The sequence below is a fragment of the Salvelinus fontinalis genome, chromosome 9 (genome assembly GCF_029448725.1).
Source record: "Salvelinus fontinalis isolate EN_2023a chromosome 9, ASM2944872v1, whole genome shotgun sequence".
NCBI classification, from domain to species: Eukaryota; Metazoa; Chordata; class Actinopteri; order Salmoniformes; family Salmonidae; genus Salvelinus; species Salvelinus fontinalis.
In genome coordinates this window covers 33,017,416-33,039,925 of record NC_074673.1, presented here as the reverse complement: position 1 = coordinate 33,039,925, position 22,510 = coordinate 33,017,416, and the positions used below count along the sequence as shown (strand labels likewise).

Genomic DNA, 22,510 nt, shown 5'->3' with positions numbered 1-22,510 from the left:
AGTACCTCCATGTTACCCTTCTCCAAGTCTCCTGCCGTCTCCTCAAGTGGGACAGGCTCCTCAGGGATTGGCTGTTCACAGTGACCCTTGTCTTTATCCAGGGGGCAGGACCTGCCAAGGAGCTGCTGGTTCTCCTTGTTACTGTCGTCTTTAGGGCTGATGTGGGCCAGGACCGGGCTGACCTTGGCTACGATGATGGCAGAGCGAGGCCTAGCAGGACGTCCACGCTGGACTGTCTCCCAGCCCTCAGAGTCCTTCTTACCTGGACACAGAAGAACACACACAAATAAGAAAAGAACAAAACAAATGTCGATGTCCCATAGGCGTTAATCAGAAGGGGGGACACACCCTGACAACAAAAGGACATCAGAGGTGTACTAAATGATGAGGATCATGTAGTTCATTCTATAGATATGGAGGAAAGAGCTCTGCTTACCTGGTTTCTCTACAGGACAGGTGTTGGACTGGCTGGGGACAGGGAGAGACTGGGAGGACTTGACCCGCTCAGCCCAGCTGGGGCCCGTGTGGGACAGACGAGCTACCGCCAGTGTGGGTGGAGGACCACTGGAGAGATAAACACATAAATCAGAACCAGAAGAGAACAATGCCAACATACACAAACGCATTTCAACCAGAGAGATTATCACTGTACAAAAATAGTATAAATGGCTGTGAAGACCACTAAAAGAGATGACCCAAGGGGAGCAGCTCCATCTGTCATTCCAGGCTAGGGTTTTCATCACAACACTCCCAGGTCCTACAGGACTGTCTCAGGCAACAGACCTCCTTCATGATCAATACCCATTTCCTGCAGCATTCGATTACAGGGAACTGCACATATTGAACTGATGCTTCAGCAGTCTTTAACCACACTTTTATCTACACCTCCCACTGTTTCTGTGGCGAGGGCCAGTGAGACTCAACAAATTACATTAAACAAATGCCTCGCCATCAGCAATCAATCCCCTTATCAGATCACAGAGTAGCCTCTACCAACCTAGACCAGTCGGCACATCATATCTTACATTGATTAGTTAAAGTTTTAGCATTTGTGTTCCCTTTACGCTAACTGTAAACATCTAATGATGGCTGACCATTTTACACGTAATGTCAGCCAGGCTGCAGCTGAAAGATGCTGAGGCACAACAGATTGTACTGCTTCCCAGAATGTGCTGATGGGGAGTAAAACAACAAGGGATTTTGATGACTGCTGTGTGTTCATAATGACTGTCAGTCATTACATAAACATGATGGTAAGCACTTTGAGCTCAGATCAGAAACAGTAGAGATTAGGGCTGTCAACTGAACCAAAAATGAGATGGAGAAATCTTACCCAAAGTTGAGGGCACGGCGAGCACTAGGAGAAGGGACCATTCTGTCCGATGATGGGCTAGGCAACACATGACGACCTGGGGACATTTTACGCACTTCCCAAGCCAAAGACGTGGGTCTGGATTCAGAGGGGACAAAGAAATGAATATGTTTTTCATAAACTTGTAATATACTGTAGTACCATAGTTCAAGGTGAGATTTTTGTCTCACTTAACCTAAAAACAATTAAATTAATGGAACACAGAAACAAAGGTTGACTGATTGATTAACAGTCTATGTAAAATGTACAAATTGGGAGGCAACATAAAAGCTTGGATTTTTATATCTTAGTCAATTAACAGGTGTTGTGGTCATTGTGTTAAAGAGAAGCCATTGATCCAGTCTGTTTGTGACTCAATGGCATGGAGCAGAGATGTCACTTAGAGGTTCCCTCAGGGAGTGATGGGGGTGGGGGTGAGAGTGAGACAGAGCGAAAGCAGTGTGAGTACCCTGCCAAATAGAAACAGCCAGGTGCCCCGGGGCAAAGGATTTTTTGGCCGAAGGAGCTCTATTTTGGTACATTCTAATGTCTTGTTTTGGATATTGTCCAGTTCTATATGATCAGGAAAATGTTCTAAGTTGGAGAACATTAAACCTTTAACATGTCTTAGATACGGTTTTATTGCAAGATATGAATGGCCACAATGTTTGTTTTTCAAATTGTGTTTTATTAAAACAGAAATATTTAGTAAATAGCCCACATTATCTTGAAAAATGTAGGTTACGTTTTTTTTCAGTTTAGGGTTTCACTGTCAAAATCACGTTTAATAGAAAAACAAACACATTTGATGTTGTAAGTCCACAACGAGATGTTCTAAATCCACAAATACTTAAACCACATCTGGAGACTACTTTTGAGGTCTGGGACAAACGAATTTTGGATTTGTGGGTGTAGTTACCCTTTAATTCAAGTGTGCACCTAGCAAGAGGCTGTTGTTTAGCGGTGTTTTTGTTGCGCACATGATGGTAAAGTTTGCAAAACAAATACCCACTGGATATTCTGCCAGGTAAGCATAGGCTACTTTGTAGTTAAGATTTAACTGAGAAGGTTTTTGGGAAAGACTCCATCTACCAGAAGACTGTTTTCATTAGCATCATCGCTAACGGCTACACAAAGTGGTAGACACGCGCAACGCGCACACACACAGGGACATTATCGTTGCCTCTTCAGAAAGTTACAGCAAATACTTATCACTGACGCATTCTGCTCATGTCTTATGATAAACTTGGGAAAACTAAAACATTTTCAATACCTTTAGTTGGTTCCCTACTTAAGTCAATAAAAACATGTATATTGTTAAACTCCGTTGTAATGTCTGGATTCCGTTTGGGCCCGAATTATCACACAGTATTTGGACCATAATGAGGCACTCCACTACCTATTGTTCCTGCAGTGATGATTCACCATCTTCATCGAATGTTTTCATAATTTATCTAAAGATAATCGTCAAGAAACCTACCAGTAAGCTATGCAAATCAGGGAGCCAAATAAATGTCTCTTTCACAGATTCGATAGGCTACACTGACAAGACGAGTCGCTCACTTTAGCGTCACTGTTTTAAAAAATTTTTTAGAGTCACTGTCTGGCAAGTCCCGTCATCCTAGGAAAGGAAACCTGGGAAATAATTTGGTTTACTTGTCCGGATGCGATACCATGGACATAGTGTAACCACGTTGCATGATTTATGAATGGCAAAGGGATATGGGAGATCGACTTTATCCAGCCAGTTCGACAGCTTTTATAAAACTAGTCAACACTTGCTGTTTAGTTGTCAAAGCACAGTAAATAGCCTACTATGCTCCAAGACTCCGAGGCTAGCTACGTGAAACACGTGATTATGCCAGAAATATTAGGCTAAATCGTGGATTTTGACTAATCGTTACCGCTTACATTACATGGGACATACAAATTCACCAGCATCTGCTCTCTCCCGTGTATAGAAATTCGACTGCAACCCAACCCCAGCACACAAAAATTATATAGGGAGGCGGGATAGACAGCAGACTGCGTTTCCCTGTCATCGCTCGCTTTGTGACTGACAGGTGTCTATACTATCAATAGATCGCTAGAAGATGCATATCGTTCATTCCAGCAGGAGAGGGCTCGACTGACTAGTGAATTGAAACGTTTAAATATAGAGTAGCCTAGTTAATATGAAGTGGAACATGAATCTGTAATCGGTTGATTAGCGGACAGCCTTGGGTTGGGCGATATGGCCTAAAAATCATATCTACATTTTGTTCAAACTTATGTGCGATTCACGATATACATTTCGATTTTGTGTATGTTCTCTAAATAAGCGTTGTACAATTAAAGGTAAAATACACAGCATTTCAAACAGTCAGCAATAATCTAATGAATTCAGGGCTTGTGAAGTTATACCTGGGCTAAATATAAGCCTTCCACAACCACAAGACCCACTAATAAGTGTATTTATTTCATCCACATATTTTAACCTGCTTTTTTGTTGTAATAGTCACAGATCTGGCTTTCAAGTCTGTCTATGAAAATGCCCATTTTTGTTACACACTTAACTAGAACCATGCATAATGCACATTCACTAATAAATGACTAACTTCTTGTAGCAGGCATTAGGCTATAGAAAATAACACAGGTCTCATTAACAATCTCAAGTCCACATGCTCGTGCTTAGCCAGCTAATCTTTATATTTCAAGTTTAGCCAACTTGGATCTATTTGCTAGCTAACGAGGTTGAACAGGTGAATTGTTATGAACACACCGTTCTGTCTCCAACTGTTTAAACAGCATGTTAGCCTGTCCACTTTGGTCAGATGTTGAAATCAAGTGGCCTACCTTATTTATCAGAATGAGAACGAGTTTCCAATTCCTTATATAAAATGGTGTGTTGCACATTTATAAACAGACTAGACAGCTAGTATAACAGTCTGGCTAAAATGCTGCTAGCGGTATGTGGTACCCCAATCCCGTGTACGACAACCTGAGCATTCATTTTACAGAATCAATGTTCATTGATACTCTCGTTTTGGTAGTGTCTGCTCTACGTGGAATTTGAGTAGTTGACACATAAAACGGGTATGGTTAGAAAAGTTAACTTCTCTACTACAGTAAACTAATGTCTCAATGTGTTTTGGTGTCCATGTGATCTCTCAACTTTGTTGGCGTGAGAGACAGGGTAGGGTCCTGGTGTGTGTAAACCATAGAGGAAGTGGTGAAGAGAGAGGATTCACGTTCGCTAAAATACGTCCGAAATAAGCCCAATGCATTTCTATGGGTTTATTTTGGACCTAAGCTTGTCGCCTGTCTTCCCACCTTTGGGACAAAGAATCACATTGTTAGGGCGGATACAAGCATCTTTTCATTATATACAGATCTCTGGTGTAAATGGAGAGGTGCATACAGCACAGAAGGAGTGAAAGAGATGAGACCAAAAATACAACATGTGAACAAGCGGACATAACAAAAAATAACAATCTTGATTCTTGCAATACAGGCATTTGGAATATTGTGCAAAGACATTCTTTTTAATTAATCAAATCGATAATCGCCCAGCTCTACGACAGCCGCCGCTAATGGATATATAGAGGTGTGTGTATGTATATGTATATATGTGTGTGTGTGTGTGTGTGTATATATATATACATACATACACACACGCATATATACACACGCATACATACATCTGTGTGAGAGAAAGAGAGAGACAAGACATCGATCGATCACCTGTTCTGGGCATCTGTTTTCTCTAACTTCTCCTGCAGCTGGATCCAGTCGATGAGAGCTTTAAAGTCCCGCACATAGTTGTCCAACATCATCAGCACCTCCTAAATAAGGACAAACACCTTTCAGACAGACGGGGCATCTCAGTGTATCCATCATCAATCACACAAACATCCAGAGGCGTCATGCCCATAGGGGGCGCAGGGGTACTTGCCCACTCAGATTTGTCCAATATTTTTTTCTCTTCTGTAACACTACTAGCCACTTGTCAATTTTATGAAGTATGCTTTAGCTAGCCCAGACAAGTTCCTAATCTCCCAACCTCATAACTAGCCTAGCTACCAAGAAGCCATTTCAGGCTGTTAATCAGGTTAGAGTAGCTAGATTAACCATGTTAGCTGGCATGGTTCATAAGTTTTAGAAAAGCAAGGAATAACTAAATGTACTGAATAAAACTTACATTCCTTTAAATCTTTTACCCAGATTTTAGCAGATGCAAAGAAGCATATTTAGATTCTTTAAAAAAAGAACCACCAGTCAGGAGGATAACGACAGCTCAAGAGGTATGCTTAGATATGCAGAAAAATATACGTTTAATAAAATGTTACATATATTTTTTTTTTTACATAGAATTAACAATATGATTATAGCTCTAGATAGCAGGAAAAAGCTGTTTCATGTGTTTGAAAAATTCTCCAACTTACGGACGGGGGCCGGGCCACCTCCGGACCACCCCCCAGCCATCCTTACGTACCTTGTGTCCCTTAAGATTTTTTAGATGCTTGATGCCCTGCAATCCACATATAATATCAGTACAATGAGAAACTACTTTGTCTTAGAGATTATGATTTGAAATTCAGTTCAGACTATTCAGTGTGGTCTTGTAATAGGTTAACTTTGGAAACAGCCATAGTGAGGGAGAAGTGGCACAGATCTCTGCACCCTGTGTATTGTCTCTATTTGTGGAGAATCTCAGAGGCTCTATCCAGCTCCAAATCTCACAGCACTCTGGGGCTCCAGTAACCCAAATGCCCCCTGCACCTCTAAAACCCAGAGGAGTGGGAATCTGGGCCAGGCCCAGTCACAGTCAGTGAAGCACATCTCACCCACACAAACAGGTAAGAGGCCCTTCTATTCAGCCCATGACAAGGGAAGACAAAAACATCTCAGTAAAAATACTTCTCCCTGAACCACCACAAGAGGTGGGGCTGAAATGATCAATGACATTACCAGAGGGCCCAAGACAAATTTAATTGGCTTGTAATCATTTCTTGCTACTGGCACAGGGAGAGTCCGGTGATGCCACCTATTGTTCATCTGATACACATTACATTTACATTTAAGTCATTTAGCAGACGCTCTTATCCAGAGCGAAATACACAATCTCACTCTACCCACTGTTCATTTCCCATCCTCTGTGAAGGTGGCTATCAAAATACAAAATCTTAGAACTCAGTCAAACTGGTAGGCTACACAAGTCATATTTCTTTAATTATTATAGGTCATCTGACATGGTCAAAAAAAAAAAAACCTACCCACTAACCTACTTGTTAGAGACGAGGTTCATGTTTGTTTATCACAGAGAGGACATAGTAAGTTGTGAAGGCTAGAGCCAGTCCTCTCCTCCGCCCAGCACTCTAGTGAAACCGACAGAGAGGGGACATACTGGCTTGTGAAGACTATTGCCCATCTGTCCCCTCCTCAGCAGTCAGCCCAGGCAGAGCTCTGGTGATTGATGGGGAGTATGGGAGGGAGTGGTAATTGAGAGTAAAGCTTCACAGTGCTTTTAGTTAATAGAGAAGTCAGCCCAGTGAAAGATGTGTTCAGCAGCAGGCCTGCTGATTAGAGCTAGTTAACAGCCCTAGCCAGGCCCTCTGCTGCTGCTTTCATTTGATAATGAAGGCTGCAACAGCTGAGGACAGAGGGAGGCACTGCCTGGTGTGACACTGCGTGAAGGCTCTGAAAACCATGTTCACGACACAAACCAACACACTTGCCGACAAATACTACTCACCTAAGTAGAAGTACTTAAGATTTCCTGAGAACTGCATAAAGGTTTAAACCTGCTAGAGGTCATATGAAGCCTGATGAACAGTAAAAACATGGTCATTTCAGTAACAATGAAATGCTAACAACATTTATTAGTGAAAGTTCATCCAATTTCACTTTTAGTTTCTGACAATATATTGTGTGCCAAATCATGTTTGTTTTTGCCTTGAAGCTTCCTCAATTTCATAATTTATGATGCTGTAGATCCCTTCTACTGTAGCTCTCCTCCCCTTCATGGTAGCATAGTATGATGTGGCATAAATCAGGGCCCAGACAGAACAAATGGTTTATTCGAAATAACTAATTAGACCTGGGGGCTGTGGGTTAAAGAGATGTGGGCGTTATTAATATACAAGCATAAATCAGATCGCTGCATGGGCTGGCTCTCCTGGCTGGGGCTGGAGGGTCCCACACAGGAGGAGCCAGTGTTGATGAAGGAATGGCTGAACTGTATCTGTTGGTCTGTTAGTCTCATTCAAACAACAGAAGCACACAATCAAACTCTCCCCACAGTTCTAAATGTCTAAACTAGTCTATAGGCCTGAGAACAAAGTGATGTCACATCACCAGGCCAGCGCTATGTGCCTGTGGGTGGCAGAGCGCAGTGGGTCTGTTTTGTGTTTGTGCGAGAGCACAAAGTGCAGATTTACACCACTCCAGGGGATTGTGGCCGGGTGGTATCAGAGCACTCTGCTTCCCCTCCAGCTAATTCAATCATTTATTAGAGAGTCAGTCAGTCCATTAGGGCCAGGCTGAGGCTGGCTGGGTGGGAGTCGTGGGACTGACGGGCATATGAGCCCAGCCCATTAGACTTCACTGGGGTGAGAACACAACACAGCAGCCAGACTACATCTCACACAGCCCCACTGTCAGCATGGAGACCACAGGCAGGGGCAGTGTGTTCCAGCACTGACCACACGCGGTCACCACAACCATGCTCAGCATAATGCAGCATGGCAGAATCATCAATACAGCAGAGCAGAGCAACATGGCAGGACAGCCCTGAAGCAGTATTACACTACTGGCCCTGCCTAGTAAACAAGGGCTTTAGTGTGCTGCTGGAGTGACACTCAACAACATACCATGCCTGGTGTACACCACTGATAACAGTTGAGATTATTTCCAAAACGCTATATCCACCAATATTTCACATTTGTGTTTTTTCATCAGAAATGATTGCTTATGGGGCTACCTTCATGTGTGTGTAAAATAAGATATTTTATTCATAGATTTTAGATGTGTATGAAAATGTGTTATTTTGCAAAATGCTATATATCCATTGTTTAGCTGGAATGGAATGTTTGTATCCTCTATATTTGACTGTGATATGCGGTTGTCTCACCGAGCCATCTTAAGATGAATGCACTTACTGTAAGTCACTCTGGATAAGAGCATCTGCTAAATGAGTCAAATGTAAAATGGAAATATTTTACATATAGATCTCATATTGTATTGAATTATATATATATATATATATATATATATATATATATATATATCTTTTTTTATATTGATGTATCATTTGTACATTTCTTTATAATAAATGTAGTTATTTGTTACGTTTGACTGTAAAACCTAGCAGTACTACTACATTCTCAGAGTGAGGAGGATATATAGAATTTTGCAAAAAAACACATTTTCATACACATCTAAAATCTATGAATAAAATATCTTATTTTACACACACATGAAGGTAGCCATATGTGTGTCTCTGAAATGAAGCCATCAAGTGGTAGATTTTAAACAAATACATTGAACAACCCCAGGTCATGATTAGAGTGAAAAGACACCAATCTATTTCATTATTTATTTTTGTACTCTTTTAACAATAAAAGCTAATTCACCAATATTCCTGAAAATGGATGTATAGTGTTTTGGAATGAAACTCAGTTGTAAGCAGCAACAATTTCATAACAAATCCCAATATCCTTATTGTGTGCTATCAGTAGCCTATCCTTTCAGTTATTCAGTTCACAATCATTGTTGTCCCAAACAGAGACTCCGGCATGGCTTCCCTTCCAGTCGGCCAGCCCAGCCTCCATTCCAAGCCCACTAGCACAACCCTAGAAAACCACATGCCACAAATCCACACCAGGTCATCAACATCCACCCCCTCCAGCCAGATCCAGGAGAGTGCCTTGTGATAATTCTTTCACCAGCAAGCCTTCAAAGGCCCCTCTGACACTAACCAGAGAACAACAGGAATGTGAGAGGGGGAGAACCTCCGTTATCAACTCAATATCTCCCTCTAGTGTTGAAGATCTGAAGTGCCTTCAACTACTTATATTTATTGTCTGTGAGCTTGTTGAGAAGGACCCTGTTGAAGTAGCTAGAGTTAAAATATGACAGGAGGTGTTGGGTGACAGTCTGTTGGGTCCCTACCTTGCACTCCACCACACTCTGGTCAGATTCACAGGTGACATAGATCTCGTCCACGGCCCGCCGCAGATTGTCGAAGAGGAAGGCCCAGTATCGTGCTCGCAGGTCCACCTTGCGCGGCTGCCTGGCTTTGGAGGGGCTCTTCTCTGCTCCCTTTTCAAGCAAGGCCCCGGCTGTACTCTTGCTGTCCAGTCCTGCATTCTGTGGAGACAGCAGGAGGGGAGATTTAAGACAAATAATAGGATGCAACTACATCTACAATGCCCTCTAGTGGTAAAGGTGAATAAATAGCAGTGAGCAAACCATTTCACACATCTTTAGTTTTTACTACATTTTTTTATAAAAGGGTGGCAAAATTTGAATATGTGGGCTAATATTGGCCTCTATCCCCATTAGTTTAAGAGTTGACGATGTGTTGTGCACACCTGTTTCTTATTCCTGTGCAGACCAGAGTTGATCCGCTGGTTCCTCAAATGGGTGTTGGTATGAGTTTTGGACTTCCCTGTGAAACATAAAAATAAAAACATGTAGTTCTGAAATACACACATGGCTTTTACATTGATCTGGTCACCCTTCATTTTGTCAAAGATAGAATATGGCCTGAGGGAGGAACTAAACATAAAAGTGCAGAACCTCACACACACCTTACATAACACAGGCCTGTAACAAGCCCTGCAAGAGAAAAACACTCTCTCTCAAGCTGTTCTCTGCCCAACATTGTCAGAGTAGGGAAAAGGTTTTTACTTTGGCAAAATGCCCAAATACTGTGGAAAAACAACCCTGTTAGAATGAAAAAGCTGTGAGCAAGAGCAGGTTATTGGTATCACAGATGAAACATCTTTCTTCTTTATTGTAGTTACCCATTGCAGAACCTATTAAGCCGGTTATGAAATATTCTGCCTTTGTTCATTCAAAGGATTAACTGGGTTAATTAATGCATGTTCCTAATCATAATCAATCGTGTTGTTTAAAAGCGGGCAAACTGATTGTTTTCCGTCAATCAATTAAAACAACCCCCACTTTTCTGCCTAGTCAGTGGATGTGAAGCTCATTAAATCCGAGTCATATTGATATTTTTAAACTAATGAACTGACACACATTATCAGTGTATATCTTAACACCAGTTTAACTTAATAGTTGGAATCTCTAATGCAACGTTGCATACCGTCTCAAGTATAGAAATATCAGAGGGCAGGCAATCTCTAATCTATCTACTGTAGTCGTCTCAGTGAGGGGTAGTATAGATGTGGGGCCAATCGAAAGAACAACAGAGGTGAATTTGAAGATGTAATTTTGTTATAGTAGATGTTGTATTACAGCTTAGAGCAGTGTCTGGACTTGTGACTTTTCCTCACCCCAATGCCCTCTGATTCATGCACTATAAAAGTCAACATCAGCTCCTGCCACTGGAGGTGAACATTGGAGTTTGCCCATCCAACCAATTCTATACCCACCAAGATAACAAAATATATCTGGCGAAAAACACTGTGTACATTAAGACAGTCATTAATCTGACATAGTATTGAAAGCCCCATTTTAGCATGTGAGTGTGCCTGTGTGCATTTTGACATCACTGACCTTCCTCCTCTTTGTTCTCTAGAGGAACACTCCAGGCAATGAGATTTCTAGCAGCACGGCCCTCCTCTGCAACAATCTTCCGCACCTTGTCATGGCTGTTTGAGCGCTGAAAGGATGCCTGCAGACAAAAATGGGGATCACGTCAAATGGTACCAAATACCAAAACGTAACTACACATGGGCAAGTTTATAACACTGACAACAAGCTGTTGATAAAAGCTGGTGCTCTGTACGGCAGATGGAAATGTTTATGCAGCAGGGTTGGCCTACATATAGACTAGGCTACACTAGAGAATGTGCACAAATGTTTTATGGCCATCTGAGGAGACCTGTCCCAAACTGGACAGAAGCATGTGAAGTTTTGAAAAGCACAATGGGGTTCTTCACACCAGCATGTTATGTTATGCTGCTTGGTAACAGGAGGACATGTACACATAAGTCTCTAGGTTATGAGTTTTAATCAGAATGGGGCATCAAATGCCTTATAATACATAAATGTAGAGTACTGTGTTTAATAGAGACGTCTCTGAACTCTGGGTCCTGGCACCTCATGTAGCATTGAGTTAGTCATGTCAAAAATCTCTTGTTCACTCCTAGCTGGCTCTCGCCCCCTCTTTTCCCCTCTCTCGCACTCACATGCATGTGCACACACACACACACACACACACACACACACACACACACACACAGATATGCACAGACAGACATCACAACATGGTCTAGAGGATCCCATGCATGAATACCAAAAGAAAATCAGCTTTATAAGCAGTGAGTCCCACTTCGCAATGCCAATTAAAGACTGCTGTTTCCATCTATTGAGAAAGCCTGGCATCTAGGTTTATGTTCTCCATAACCACAAAATAAATTAGTTTTTTTGACACTAGCTAGGTTTCCATCCAATTGACAACAGATTTTCATGCAAATATTCTAAAATCCGCATAAAGAAAATATTTACATTCTCCCACCAGTGGAGTGATTCCACCAAAATGACGTCTTGCGGATAAAAATCTGTGTCAAATCAAATTTTACTGGTCGCATACACGTTTAGCAGATGTTATTGCGGGTGTAGCGAAATGCTTACATTCCCAGTGCCAACAGTGAAAATGATACTTATCTAAAAGTAACTTCTATTGCCATTGCCAATATGTAAAAATAGCCCACATAAAGCCAAAAAACATTGCAGCCAACAGGTAGAAAATATGAGGAATATAAATATCCTATAAATCCCATTGGCTGTGCATGGCCTGTCTGCAAGGAACTTGAAACATTGTATCAAGTATTGGATTAACTTGGTCCAGCCTGAAGCTAGTAAACTTGCAACATTGTATAACATATTCTGGGTCCTCAGAGTTTCCCAGGTCAGTGAGCTCTGGACAGACAGACTCAGCTGTAAGGATAAGAAATAAATCAGGCAGGCCTATTTTATTTAGTTCCCACCGGATCAGAGCATGACATTTCACCTTTCATGCTGAGTGGTAATCGAAAGGGAGAGAGCTGTAAAGATTTTTTTAAATAGGCTACGTTGAGGAACTATTGTCATTCTCAATGGATGTAAAAACAGACTGTTTACTTGCTGTTCGAGAAGAAGGAAAAATTACTTTGAGAAGCTCCACAGTGATGGTGAGTTATGACAATCATAAATCGGAGGGCCTGTTGTCCAGACCTCTGGCAGTCTCTATGGGGGTGCCACAGGGTTCAATTCTCGGGCCGATTCTCTTCTCTGTATACATCAATGATGTCGCTCTTGCTGCTGGTGATTCTCTGATCCACCTCTACGCAGACGACACCATTCTGTATATCTCTGGCCCTTCTTTGGACACTGTGTTAACTAACCTCCAGACAAGCCTTAATGCCATACAACTCTCCATCTGTGGCCTCCAAATGCAAGTAAAACTAAATGCATGCTCTTCAACCAATCGCTGCCCGCACCTGCCCGCACACTCTGGACGGTTCTGACTTTGTAATTGTCCACATATTCTAATACCTAGGTGGCTGGTTAGACTGTAAACTCTCCTTCCAGGTTGGGGATGTATAGAATGTATGTAAACTCTCCTTCCATATAGGATGTATAGACTGCCGCGTAGAGTAGGCCAGAAGATTAAACAGAAAAATCTAACCTCTATCAAATAAAAAGATGGCGGAGCCGCAAAAGTACTTCTGTGCAAGGGTGTTTATTTACATAGTGAATCCGGAAGAGAAACAACAGTACTGCCATCAAAAGTATACATTATGGGAAAGCTAAAAACAATGCTGCCCCATCAACAGCTCAATCCAAAATGGTCACCCCTTTGAACTGAGAGAGGCGCTCCTTTTGTAGGGGTAGCCCCTCCCATCAGAACATACCAAACACTAATTAATGAAGCCATTACCAGCATCAAAGCCTACATTTTCCACTCAGCTAAACATTAATTATATACATTGCACCTTTGTAATCAGTTTCTCATGATACAATATAACACATTTACAAAATCCCATCACTACTGACATGGTGTCCTCCAATACGCCCATTCACATGAACGAGCCATTCGGGACAGTCACTACAAAGCTAGCTCGATTACCATAGCTCTGGTCCTTATCCCAGCTATAGCTCTGGTCCTTATCCCAGCTATAGCTCTGGTCCTTATCCCAGCCCGATTGCCATAGCTCTGGTCCTTATCCCAGCCCGATTGCCATAGCTCTGGTCCTTATCCCAGCCATAGCTCTGGTCCTTATCCCAGCCATAGCTCTGGTCCTTATCCCAGCCATAGCTCTGGTCCTTATCCCAGCCATAGCTCTGGTCCTTATCCCAGCCATAGCTCTGGTCCTTATCCCAGCCATAGCTCTGGTCCTTATCCCAGCCATAGCTCTGGTCCTTATCCCAGCCATAGCTCTGGTCCTTATCCCAGCCATAGCTCTGGTCCTTATCCCAGCCATAGCTCTGGTCCTTATCCCAGCTCGATTACCATAGCTCTGGTCCTTATCCCAGCTCGATTACCATAGCTCTGGTCCTTATCCCAGCTCGATTACCATAGCTCTGGTCCTTATCCCAGCTCGATTACCATAGCTCTGGTCCTTATCCCAGCTCGATTACCATAGCTCTGGTCCTTATCCCAGCTCGATTACCATAGCTCTGGTCCTTATCCCAGCTCGATTACCATAGCTCTGGTCCTTATCCCAGCTCGATTACCATAGCTCTGGTCCTTATCCCAGCTCGATTACCATAGCTCTGGTCCTTATCCCAGCTCGATTACCATAGCTCTGGTCCTTATCCCAGCTCGATTACCATAGCTCTGGTCCTTATCCCAGCTCGATTACCATAGCTCTGGTCCTTATCCCAGCTCGATTGCCATAGCTCTGGTCCTTATCCCAGCTCGATTGCCATAGCTCTGGTCCTTATCCCAGCTCGATTGCCATAGCTCTGGTCCTTATCCCAGCTCGATTGCCATAGCTCTGGTCCTTATCCCAGCTCGATTACCATAGCTCTGGTCCTTATCCCAGCTCGATTACCATAGCTCTGGTCCTTATCCCAGCTCGATTACCATAGCTCTGGTCCTTATCCCAGCTCGATTACCATAGCTCTGGTCCTTGTCCCAGCTCGATTACCATAGCTCTGGTCCTTGTCCCAGCTCGATTACCATAGCTCTGGTCCTTATCCCAGCATACCCGGAAGCTACAGAGACGGAGAAGAGGAACAGAACCAAACAGCGAGCTCATCCATAACATTGATAAGTACAATAAATGTTTCTCAACTTAAACATGAATGCTTGTCTGTTTATACCATAACAAACTGTTACTAACGGGAGGTAAGCATAAAGTTTGTAATGTATGTACTAAGATACCGAAGTTAACTTGTGTCGACACACAAGTTAACGTAGCAGGGAGGGGGCGATGAGTGTGTGTGCGTGTGTTAGTATACCAAACACTGCCCGCGGCCAGTGATGGACTTTTCCGTCACAGACATTATGGGGATAGAATACATAGTATATCTGAATAAGACATAGGATAGAACAGTACATGTAAAGCAATAGTTGAATAGGATGGACTTGACTAGAATACACTATATACATATGAAGTGGGTAACAGTATGTAAACATTATTAAAGTGACCAGTGTTCCATGTCTATGCAGTAGCCTCTAAGGAGCAGGGATGAGTAAAAGGGTGGTAGCCGGTTCGTGACAGCAACTACGGTCAGACCAAGATTTTGTATTTTTTTTTAATTGCAGCTGCCGTTTTAAAAACAGCCCATTACTCAAATATCGTTGCTTTAAAAATCAGTGCATGCAAGAACACTCTCGCAGTCTTTTTCACTCCAATTCAATTAGCATCCAAATAGACAATCCTGTTCTAGATGTATACAGTGCATTCGGAAAGTATTCAGAACCCTTGACTTTTTCCACATTGTTACGTCACAGCCTTATTCTAAAATAGATTAAATTGTTTCCCCCCCTCAAATCTACACAAAATACCCCATAATGACAAAGCAAAAACAGGTTTAGAAATCTTTGCAAATGTATTAATAACTGAAATATTACATTTACATAAGTATTCAGACCCATTACTCAGTACTTTGTTGAAGCACCTTTGGCAGAGATTATAGCCTCGAGACTTCTTGGGTATGACACTACAAGCTTGGTACACCTGTACTTGGGAAGTTTCTGCCATTCTTCTCTGCAGATCCTGTCACGCTCCGTCAGGTTGGATGGGGAGCGTCGTTGCACAGCTATTTTTCAGGTCTCTCCAGATTGGTTTCGATCGGGTTCATGTCCGGGCTCTGGCTGGGCCACAAAGACATTCAGTCTCTTGGCTGTGTACTTTGGGTAGTTTTCCTGTTGGAAGGTGAACCTTCACCCCAGTTTGAGGTCCTGAGCGCTCTGGAGCAGGTTTTCATCAAGGATCTCTGTACTTTGCGCTGTTCATCTTTCTCTCGATCCTGACTAGTCACAAAGTCCCTGCCGCTGAAAAACATCCCCACAGCATGATGCTGCCACCACCATGCTTCACCGTAGGGATGGTGCCAGGTTTCCTCCATATGTGATGCTTGGCATTCAGGTCAAGAAGTTCAGTAAGATCAGAGAATCTTGTTTCTCATGGTCAGAGTCTTAAGGTGCCTTTTGGCAAACTCCAAGAGGGCGGTCATGTGCCTTTTACTGAGGAGTGGCTTCCGTCTGGTCACTCTACCATAAAGGCCTGATTGGTGGAGTGCTACAGGAGGAACTCTGGAGCTCTGTCAAGAGTGACCATTGCGTAATTGGTGACCTCCTTGACCAAGGCCCTTCTCCCCCGATTGCTCGGTTTGGCCGGGCAGCCAGCTTTAGGAAGACTCTTGGTGGTTTCTAACTTCTTCCAATTAAGAATGAATGGAGGCCACTGTGGTCTTGGGAACCTTCAATGCTGCAGACATTTTTTGGTACCCCTCCCTAGATATATGCCGGCACAATGCTGTCTCAGAGCGCTACGGACAATTCCTTGGACCTCATGGCTTGGTTCTTGCTCTGACATGCACTGTCAACAGTGGGAACTTATATAGACAGGTGTGTGCCTTTCCAAATAATGTCCAATGAATTGAATTTACCAAAGGTATACTCCAGTTGTAGAAACATCTCAAAGATGATCAACGGAACCAGGATGAAGCGGAGCTCAATTTCGAGTCTCATAGCAAAAGGTCTGAAACCTCATTTACATAAACACATTATTTGTAATACATTTTTCAAAAAATGTCTAAAAACATGTTTTCGCTTTGTCATTATGGGGAAGTGTGTGTAGGTTAATGAGAATTTAAAAAGCGGTCTGAATACTTTCTGAATGCACTGTATGTATTGGATAACGGCACAATTGTTTGGGCTTTTTGGGCATGGGCTCATTAAAAATGTCTAATGTAGGGCTCATCAGGCTCAGGTAGCGTCAGGCTTGAATTTTCAATCAAAGCTCTAATCAAATACAGACATAGCATTATAAAGCATATAAATAGGCCTATCCACAGTTTGGTTTGTTTTAATCGTCACAGTGGGAACAACATCTGTACACTTCCTGAGGAATTCAGTCACCGTGTCAGTATATACCCTGCTCAAAAAAATAAAGGGAACACTTAAACAACACAATGTAACTCCAAGTCAATCACACTTCTGTGAAATCAAACTGTCCACTTAGGAAGCAACACTGATTGACAATACATTTCACATGCTGTTGTGCAAATGGTATAGACAAAAGGTGGAAATTATAGGCAATTAGCAAGACACCCCCAATAAAGGAATGGTTCTGCAGGTGGTGACCACAGACCACTTCTCAGTTCCTATGCTTCCTGGCTGATGTTTTGGTCACTTTTGAATGCTGGCGGTGCTTTCACTCTAGTGGTAGCATGAGACGGAGTCTACAACCCACACAAGTGGCTCAGGTAGTGCAGCTCATTCAGGATGGCACATCAATGCGAGCTGTGGCAAGAAGGTTTGCTGTGTCTGTCAGCATAGTGTCCAGAGCATGGAGGCGCTACCAGGAGACAGGCCAGTACATCATGAGACGTGGAGGAGGCCGTAGGAGGGCAACAACCCAGCAGCAGGACCGCTACCTCCGCATTTGTGCAAGGAGGAGCACTACCAGAGCCCTGCAAAATGACCTCCAGCAGGCCACAAATGTGCTGTATAGTTGTATAGTTTGTTAACTTTGATCAATGGTTTTAGTTTGGCATACATTTTAAAGTGAGTAATCTGAGTCAAATTATTTTACTATGGAATTTCCCAGTTTCTATGTAAAAAAAAAATACATTTGTTTGCTCACTTTAAGTACGTCAGTTGTGTATATTCCCGAAGGACATGAAATAGTAACAGACCAGGACAATGCTTGCTGTTTATGCATGTTTAAAACCTAATGAGCCATATCAGCATGTATTCTGTGGGAGGTTCACACCGAAGAGATGGCATGGGCTTAATTAAAAGATAGAAGTACCACTATTGTCAGACACTTCATATAGTAGATATAAACGGTCATGGTAGTGTTTTAATTAGTTCTTCTGAACAGTGTCGTGGAAATAATGGTATTTTTGTAGTCTTTGTGAATGGTAGTGCCTGTCAGTGACAGTTGAGACTTGAGAACAATTTGTCCCATGACACGACTTGGGATAGAACTCAGAGAACCTGGAATCTGGTTCAAGCCACAATTTTAATAACCATGTCCAAATGAATGTAGCAATTTGTATAGTCTAATTGTGTTACCAGTAGATTTGACTTTGTTATCCACCAGGAGATTATTTAGCGTTTTAACATAAAATAGAAAGTCGTTGTAAGTTCTTTTATTTGGAAAATATAAAATGCATGGAATGAATTGAACAACAATATGATATTACCATGACAATAACCATACTTCTATCCACAGTTTTTATGTGAGTTGTGCCCTGAGGTGTTGCTGCCAACAGAAGATCTTCAAAAGATAAGGCATGAATTATATTGTTATTTCTGACTTTCGTGTCGCACCTCCCTGTTTGAAAAATATTTGTCATGCATTTGTATGCGAGGTGCTGTCCTCAGATAAGCTCATGGTTTGCTTTCGCCGTGAAGCCTTTTTGAAATCTGACATGGTGGCTGGATTAACAAGAAGTTAAGCTTTATTTTTATGTATTACACTTGTGATTTCGTGAAAGTTAAATATTTACAGTAATTTAATTTGAATTTGGCGCTCTGCCATTTCACTGGATGTTGTCAAATCGATCCCGCTAAAGGGATTTGATCCCTAATTAAGACCCCTTTTCCATCTGTTTACCAAAAATCGAAGCCTTGCTTATTCCACATTTTTAGACTCTTAACAATTAGGGAAAATCACAGCCTTTACTTATTCCACGTTTTTTGGCACTTAAAAATTAGGAATAAGCACTCACAGGGTTGGGCGGTACCCAGATTTCCACATCGTCTTTTTAGCACAAGTAATAGCGAATGGAGCCTGCTAGCTAAATATGCTAACGAGCACAAACTAATATAAACAAATTGAAAAGACCTGCAATCCAGCTCATATTCATATACAGTGGGGCAAAAAAACTATTTAGTCAGCCACCAATTGTGCAAGTTCTCCCACTTAAAAAGATGAGGCCTGTAATTTTCATCATAGGTACACTTCAACTATGACAGACAAAATGAGGGGGGGGAAACTCCAGAAAATCACATTGTAGGATTTGTAAAGAATTTATTTGCAAATTATGGTGGAAAATAAGTATTTGGTCACCTACAAACAAGCAAGATTTCTGGCTCTCACAGACCTGTAACTTCTTCTTTAAGAGGCTCCTCTGTCCTCCACTCGCTACCTGTATTAATGGCACCTGTTTGAACTTGTTATCAGTATAAAAGACCTGTACACAACCTCAAACAGTCACACTCCAAACTCCACTATGGCCAAGACCAAAGAGCTGTCAAAGGGCACCAGAAACAAAATTGTAGACCTGCATCAGGCTGGGAAGACTGAATCTGCAATAGGTAAGCAGCTTGGTTTGAAGAACTCAACTGTGGGAGCAATTATTAGGAAATGGAAGACATACAAGACCACTGATAATCTCCCTCGATCTGGGGCTCCACGCAAGATCTCACCCCGTGGGGTCAAAATGATCACAAGAACAGTGAGCAAAAATCCCAGAACCACACGGGGGGACCTAGTGAATGACCTGCAGAGAGCTGGGACCAAAGTAACAAAGCCTACCATCAGTAACACACTACGCCGCCAGGGACTCAAATCCTGCAGTGCCAGACGTGTCCCCCTGCTTAAGCCAGTACATGTCCAGGCCCGTCTGAAGTTTGCTGGAGAGCATTTGGATGATCCAGAAGAAGATTGGGAGAATGTCATATGGTCAGATGAAACCAAAATATTACTTTTTGGTAAAAACTCAACTCGTCGTGTTTGGAGAACAAAGAATGCCGAGTTGCATCCAAAGAACACCATACCTACTGTGAAGCATGGGGGTGGAAACATCATGCTTTGGGGCTGTTTTTCTGCAAAGGGACCAGGACGACTGATCCGTGTAAAGGAAAGAATGAATGGGGCCCTGTATCGTGAGATTTTGAGTGAAAACCTCCTTCCATCAGCAAGGGCATTGAAGATGAAACGTGGTTGGGTCTTTCAGCATGACAATGATCCCAAACACACCGCCTGGGCAACGAAGGAGTGGCTTCGTAAGAAGCATTTCAAGGTCCTGGAGTGGCCTAGCCAGTCTCCAGATCTCAACCCCATAGAAAATCTTTGGAGGGAGTTGAAAAGTCCGTGTTGCCCAGCAACAGCCCCAAAACATCACTGCTCTAGAGGAGATCTGCATGGAGGAATGGGCCAAAATACCATCAACAGTGTGTGAAAACCTTGTGAGGGCTTACAGAAAACGTTTGACCTCTGTCATTGCCAACAAAGGGTATATAACAAAGTATTGAGATAAACTTTTGTTATTGACCAAATACTTATTTTCCACAATAATTTGCAAATAAATTCATTAAAAATCCTACAATGTGATTTTCTTTTCTCATTTTGTCTGTCATAGTTGAAGTGTACCTATGATGGAAATTACAGGCCTCTCTCATCTTTTTAAGTGGGAGAACTTGCACAATTGGTGGCTGACTAAATACTTTTTTGCCCCACTGTATATTTCATATACTACTCCTCCAAAAGTATGTGGACAACTGCTTGAAAATCTCATTCCAAAATGATGGGCATTAATATGGAGTGGGTCCCCCCTTTTCTGCTATAACAGCCTCCACTCTTCTGGGAAGGCTTTCCACTAGATGTTGGAACTTTGCTGCGGGGACTTTGCTGCGTCCATTCAGCCACAAGAGCATTAGTGAGGCCTGGGTCGCAGTCGGCATTCCAATTCATCCCAAAGGTGTTCGATGGGGTGGAGGTCAGGGCTCTGTCCAGGCCAGTCAAGTTCTTCCACATCGATCTTGACAAACCATTTCTGTATGGATTTCGCTTTGTGCACAGGGGCATTGTCATGCTGAAAAGGAAAAGGACCTTCACCAAACTGTTGCCACAAAGTTGGAAGCACAGAATGGTCTACAATATCATTGTATGCTGTAGCGTAGTAATTTCCCTTCACTGGAACTAAGGGGCCTACCCCAAATCATGAAAAAACAGCCCCAGACCATTATCCATCCACCAAAATGTACACTATGCATTGGGGCACTTAGCGTTGTCTACCGTATCAAAAACTTTGGCCAAGTCAATAAAAATAGCAGCACAATATTGCTTAGAATCAAGGGCAATGGTGACATCATTGAGGACCTTTAAGGTTGCAGTGAAACATCCATAACCTGAGTGGAAACCAGATTACATACCTGAGAGAATACTATACACATCAAGATAGCCAGTCAGTTGAATATTGACAAGTTTTTCCAACACTTTTGATAAACAGGGCAAAACAGAAACAGGCCTATAATAGTTAGGATCAGCTTGATCTCCCACTTTAAATAAAGGATGAACCATGGCTGCCTTCCAAGCAGTGGGAACCTCCCCAGAAAGGAGAGAGGTTATAAAAGGTTGGAGATAGGCTTGGTGATGATAGGGGCAGCAACCTTAAAGAAGAAAGGGTCTAAACCATCTGACCCAGATGTTTTTTGGGGGGTCAAGTTTAGGGAGCTCCTTTAGCACCTCGGACTCAGTGACTGCCTGCAGGGAGAAACTTTGTAGCGGGGAAGGATAAAAAGGAAAGGTGATAGTCGCATTAGAAGGGATGGGAGATGAGGAAATGTTGGACAGGCAAGGAGGCATGGCTGAGTCAAATAGGATTCCTGATTTAATGAAGTGGTGATTAAAGAGCTCAGCCATGTGCTTCTTGTCAGTAACAACCACAACATCAAGGGACATGGGCAGCTGTGAGGAGGGTTTATTCTCTAGGTCTTTAACCGTTTTCCAGAACTTCCTCGGGTTAGGACCCACAGAGAGAGAACTGCTCCTTAAAGTAACTAACTTTGGCCTTCCAGATAGAAGTGCACTCGGGCTTTCTCATTTGCCTGAATGAGAGCCAGTCAGCCTGAGTATGCGTGTGCCGAGCCTTTTGCCAAATGCAATTCTTGAGGTGAAGTAACTCTGCCAGATCACAGTCAAACCGGGGACTGAACCTGTTTCTAATTCTCATATATGGGGGGGGGGGGGGGGGTTGTTAATAACACTGAAAATATCCAAAAAGAAGGTCTAAGCCTCTTCGACAGAGGGGATCAAGCTGATTCTATACCATTTTACAGAGGTCAGTTCATGAAGGAAGGCTTTCTCATTCAAGTTTTTTAGCAAGCGTCTATGACAAATCAGGACAGGTCGTTTCACTGAGCACCCATTACGAACAGGCTGTAAAACAGTGATAGCTAAGGTCATTACAGAAAACACCAGACTGATAGCTATTAGGATTATTTGTGAGGATAACATCAAGGAGAGTAGCCTTTTGTGTGTGTTTGGAGTCATACCTTGTGGGATTGGTAATAATCTGAGAAAGATTTAGGGAGCC

The 22,510-nt window shown here is 42.5% G+C and overlaps 1 protein-coding gene across 4 annotated transcripts in view; it reads right to left on the bottom strand.

Moving 5' to 3' along the window:
- The window catches only part of LOC129862456 (S phase cyclin A-associated protein in the endoplasmic reticulum-like), a 128,429-nt gene that overhangs the window by 87,406 nt on the left and 18,513 nt on the right, over positions 1-22,510 (bottom strand). For 3 of the 4 annotated variants that reach the window (XM_055934150.1, XM_055934153.1, XM_055934152.1), the window contains exons 2-9: positions 11,078-11,195; positions 9,925-10,001; positions 9,503-9,700; positions 5,826-5,861; positions 5,075-5,175; positions 1,334-1,450; positions 437-564; positions 6-262 (exon numbers count right to left, since the gene is read on the bottom strand). In XM_055934150.1, the coding sequence (XP_055790125.1) occupies positions 6-262; positions 437-564; positions 1,334-1,450; positions 5,075-5,175; positions 5,826-5,861; positions 9,503-9,700; positions 9,925-10,001; positions 11,078-11,195 (1,032 nt within the window). The remainder of the gene's footprint in view (positions 1-5; positions 263-436; positions 565-1,333; positions 1,451-5,074; positions 5,176-5,825; positions 5,862-9,502; positions 9,701-9,924; positions 10,002-11,077; positions 11,196-22,510) is intronic. The other variant, XM_055934151.1, reaches the window with a different exon arrangement.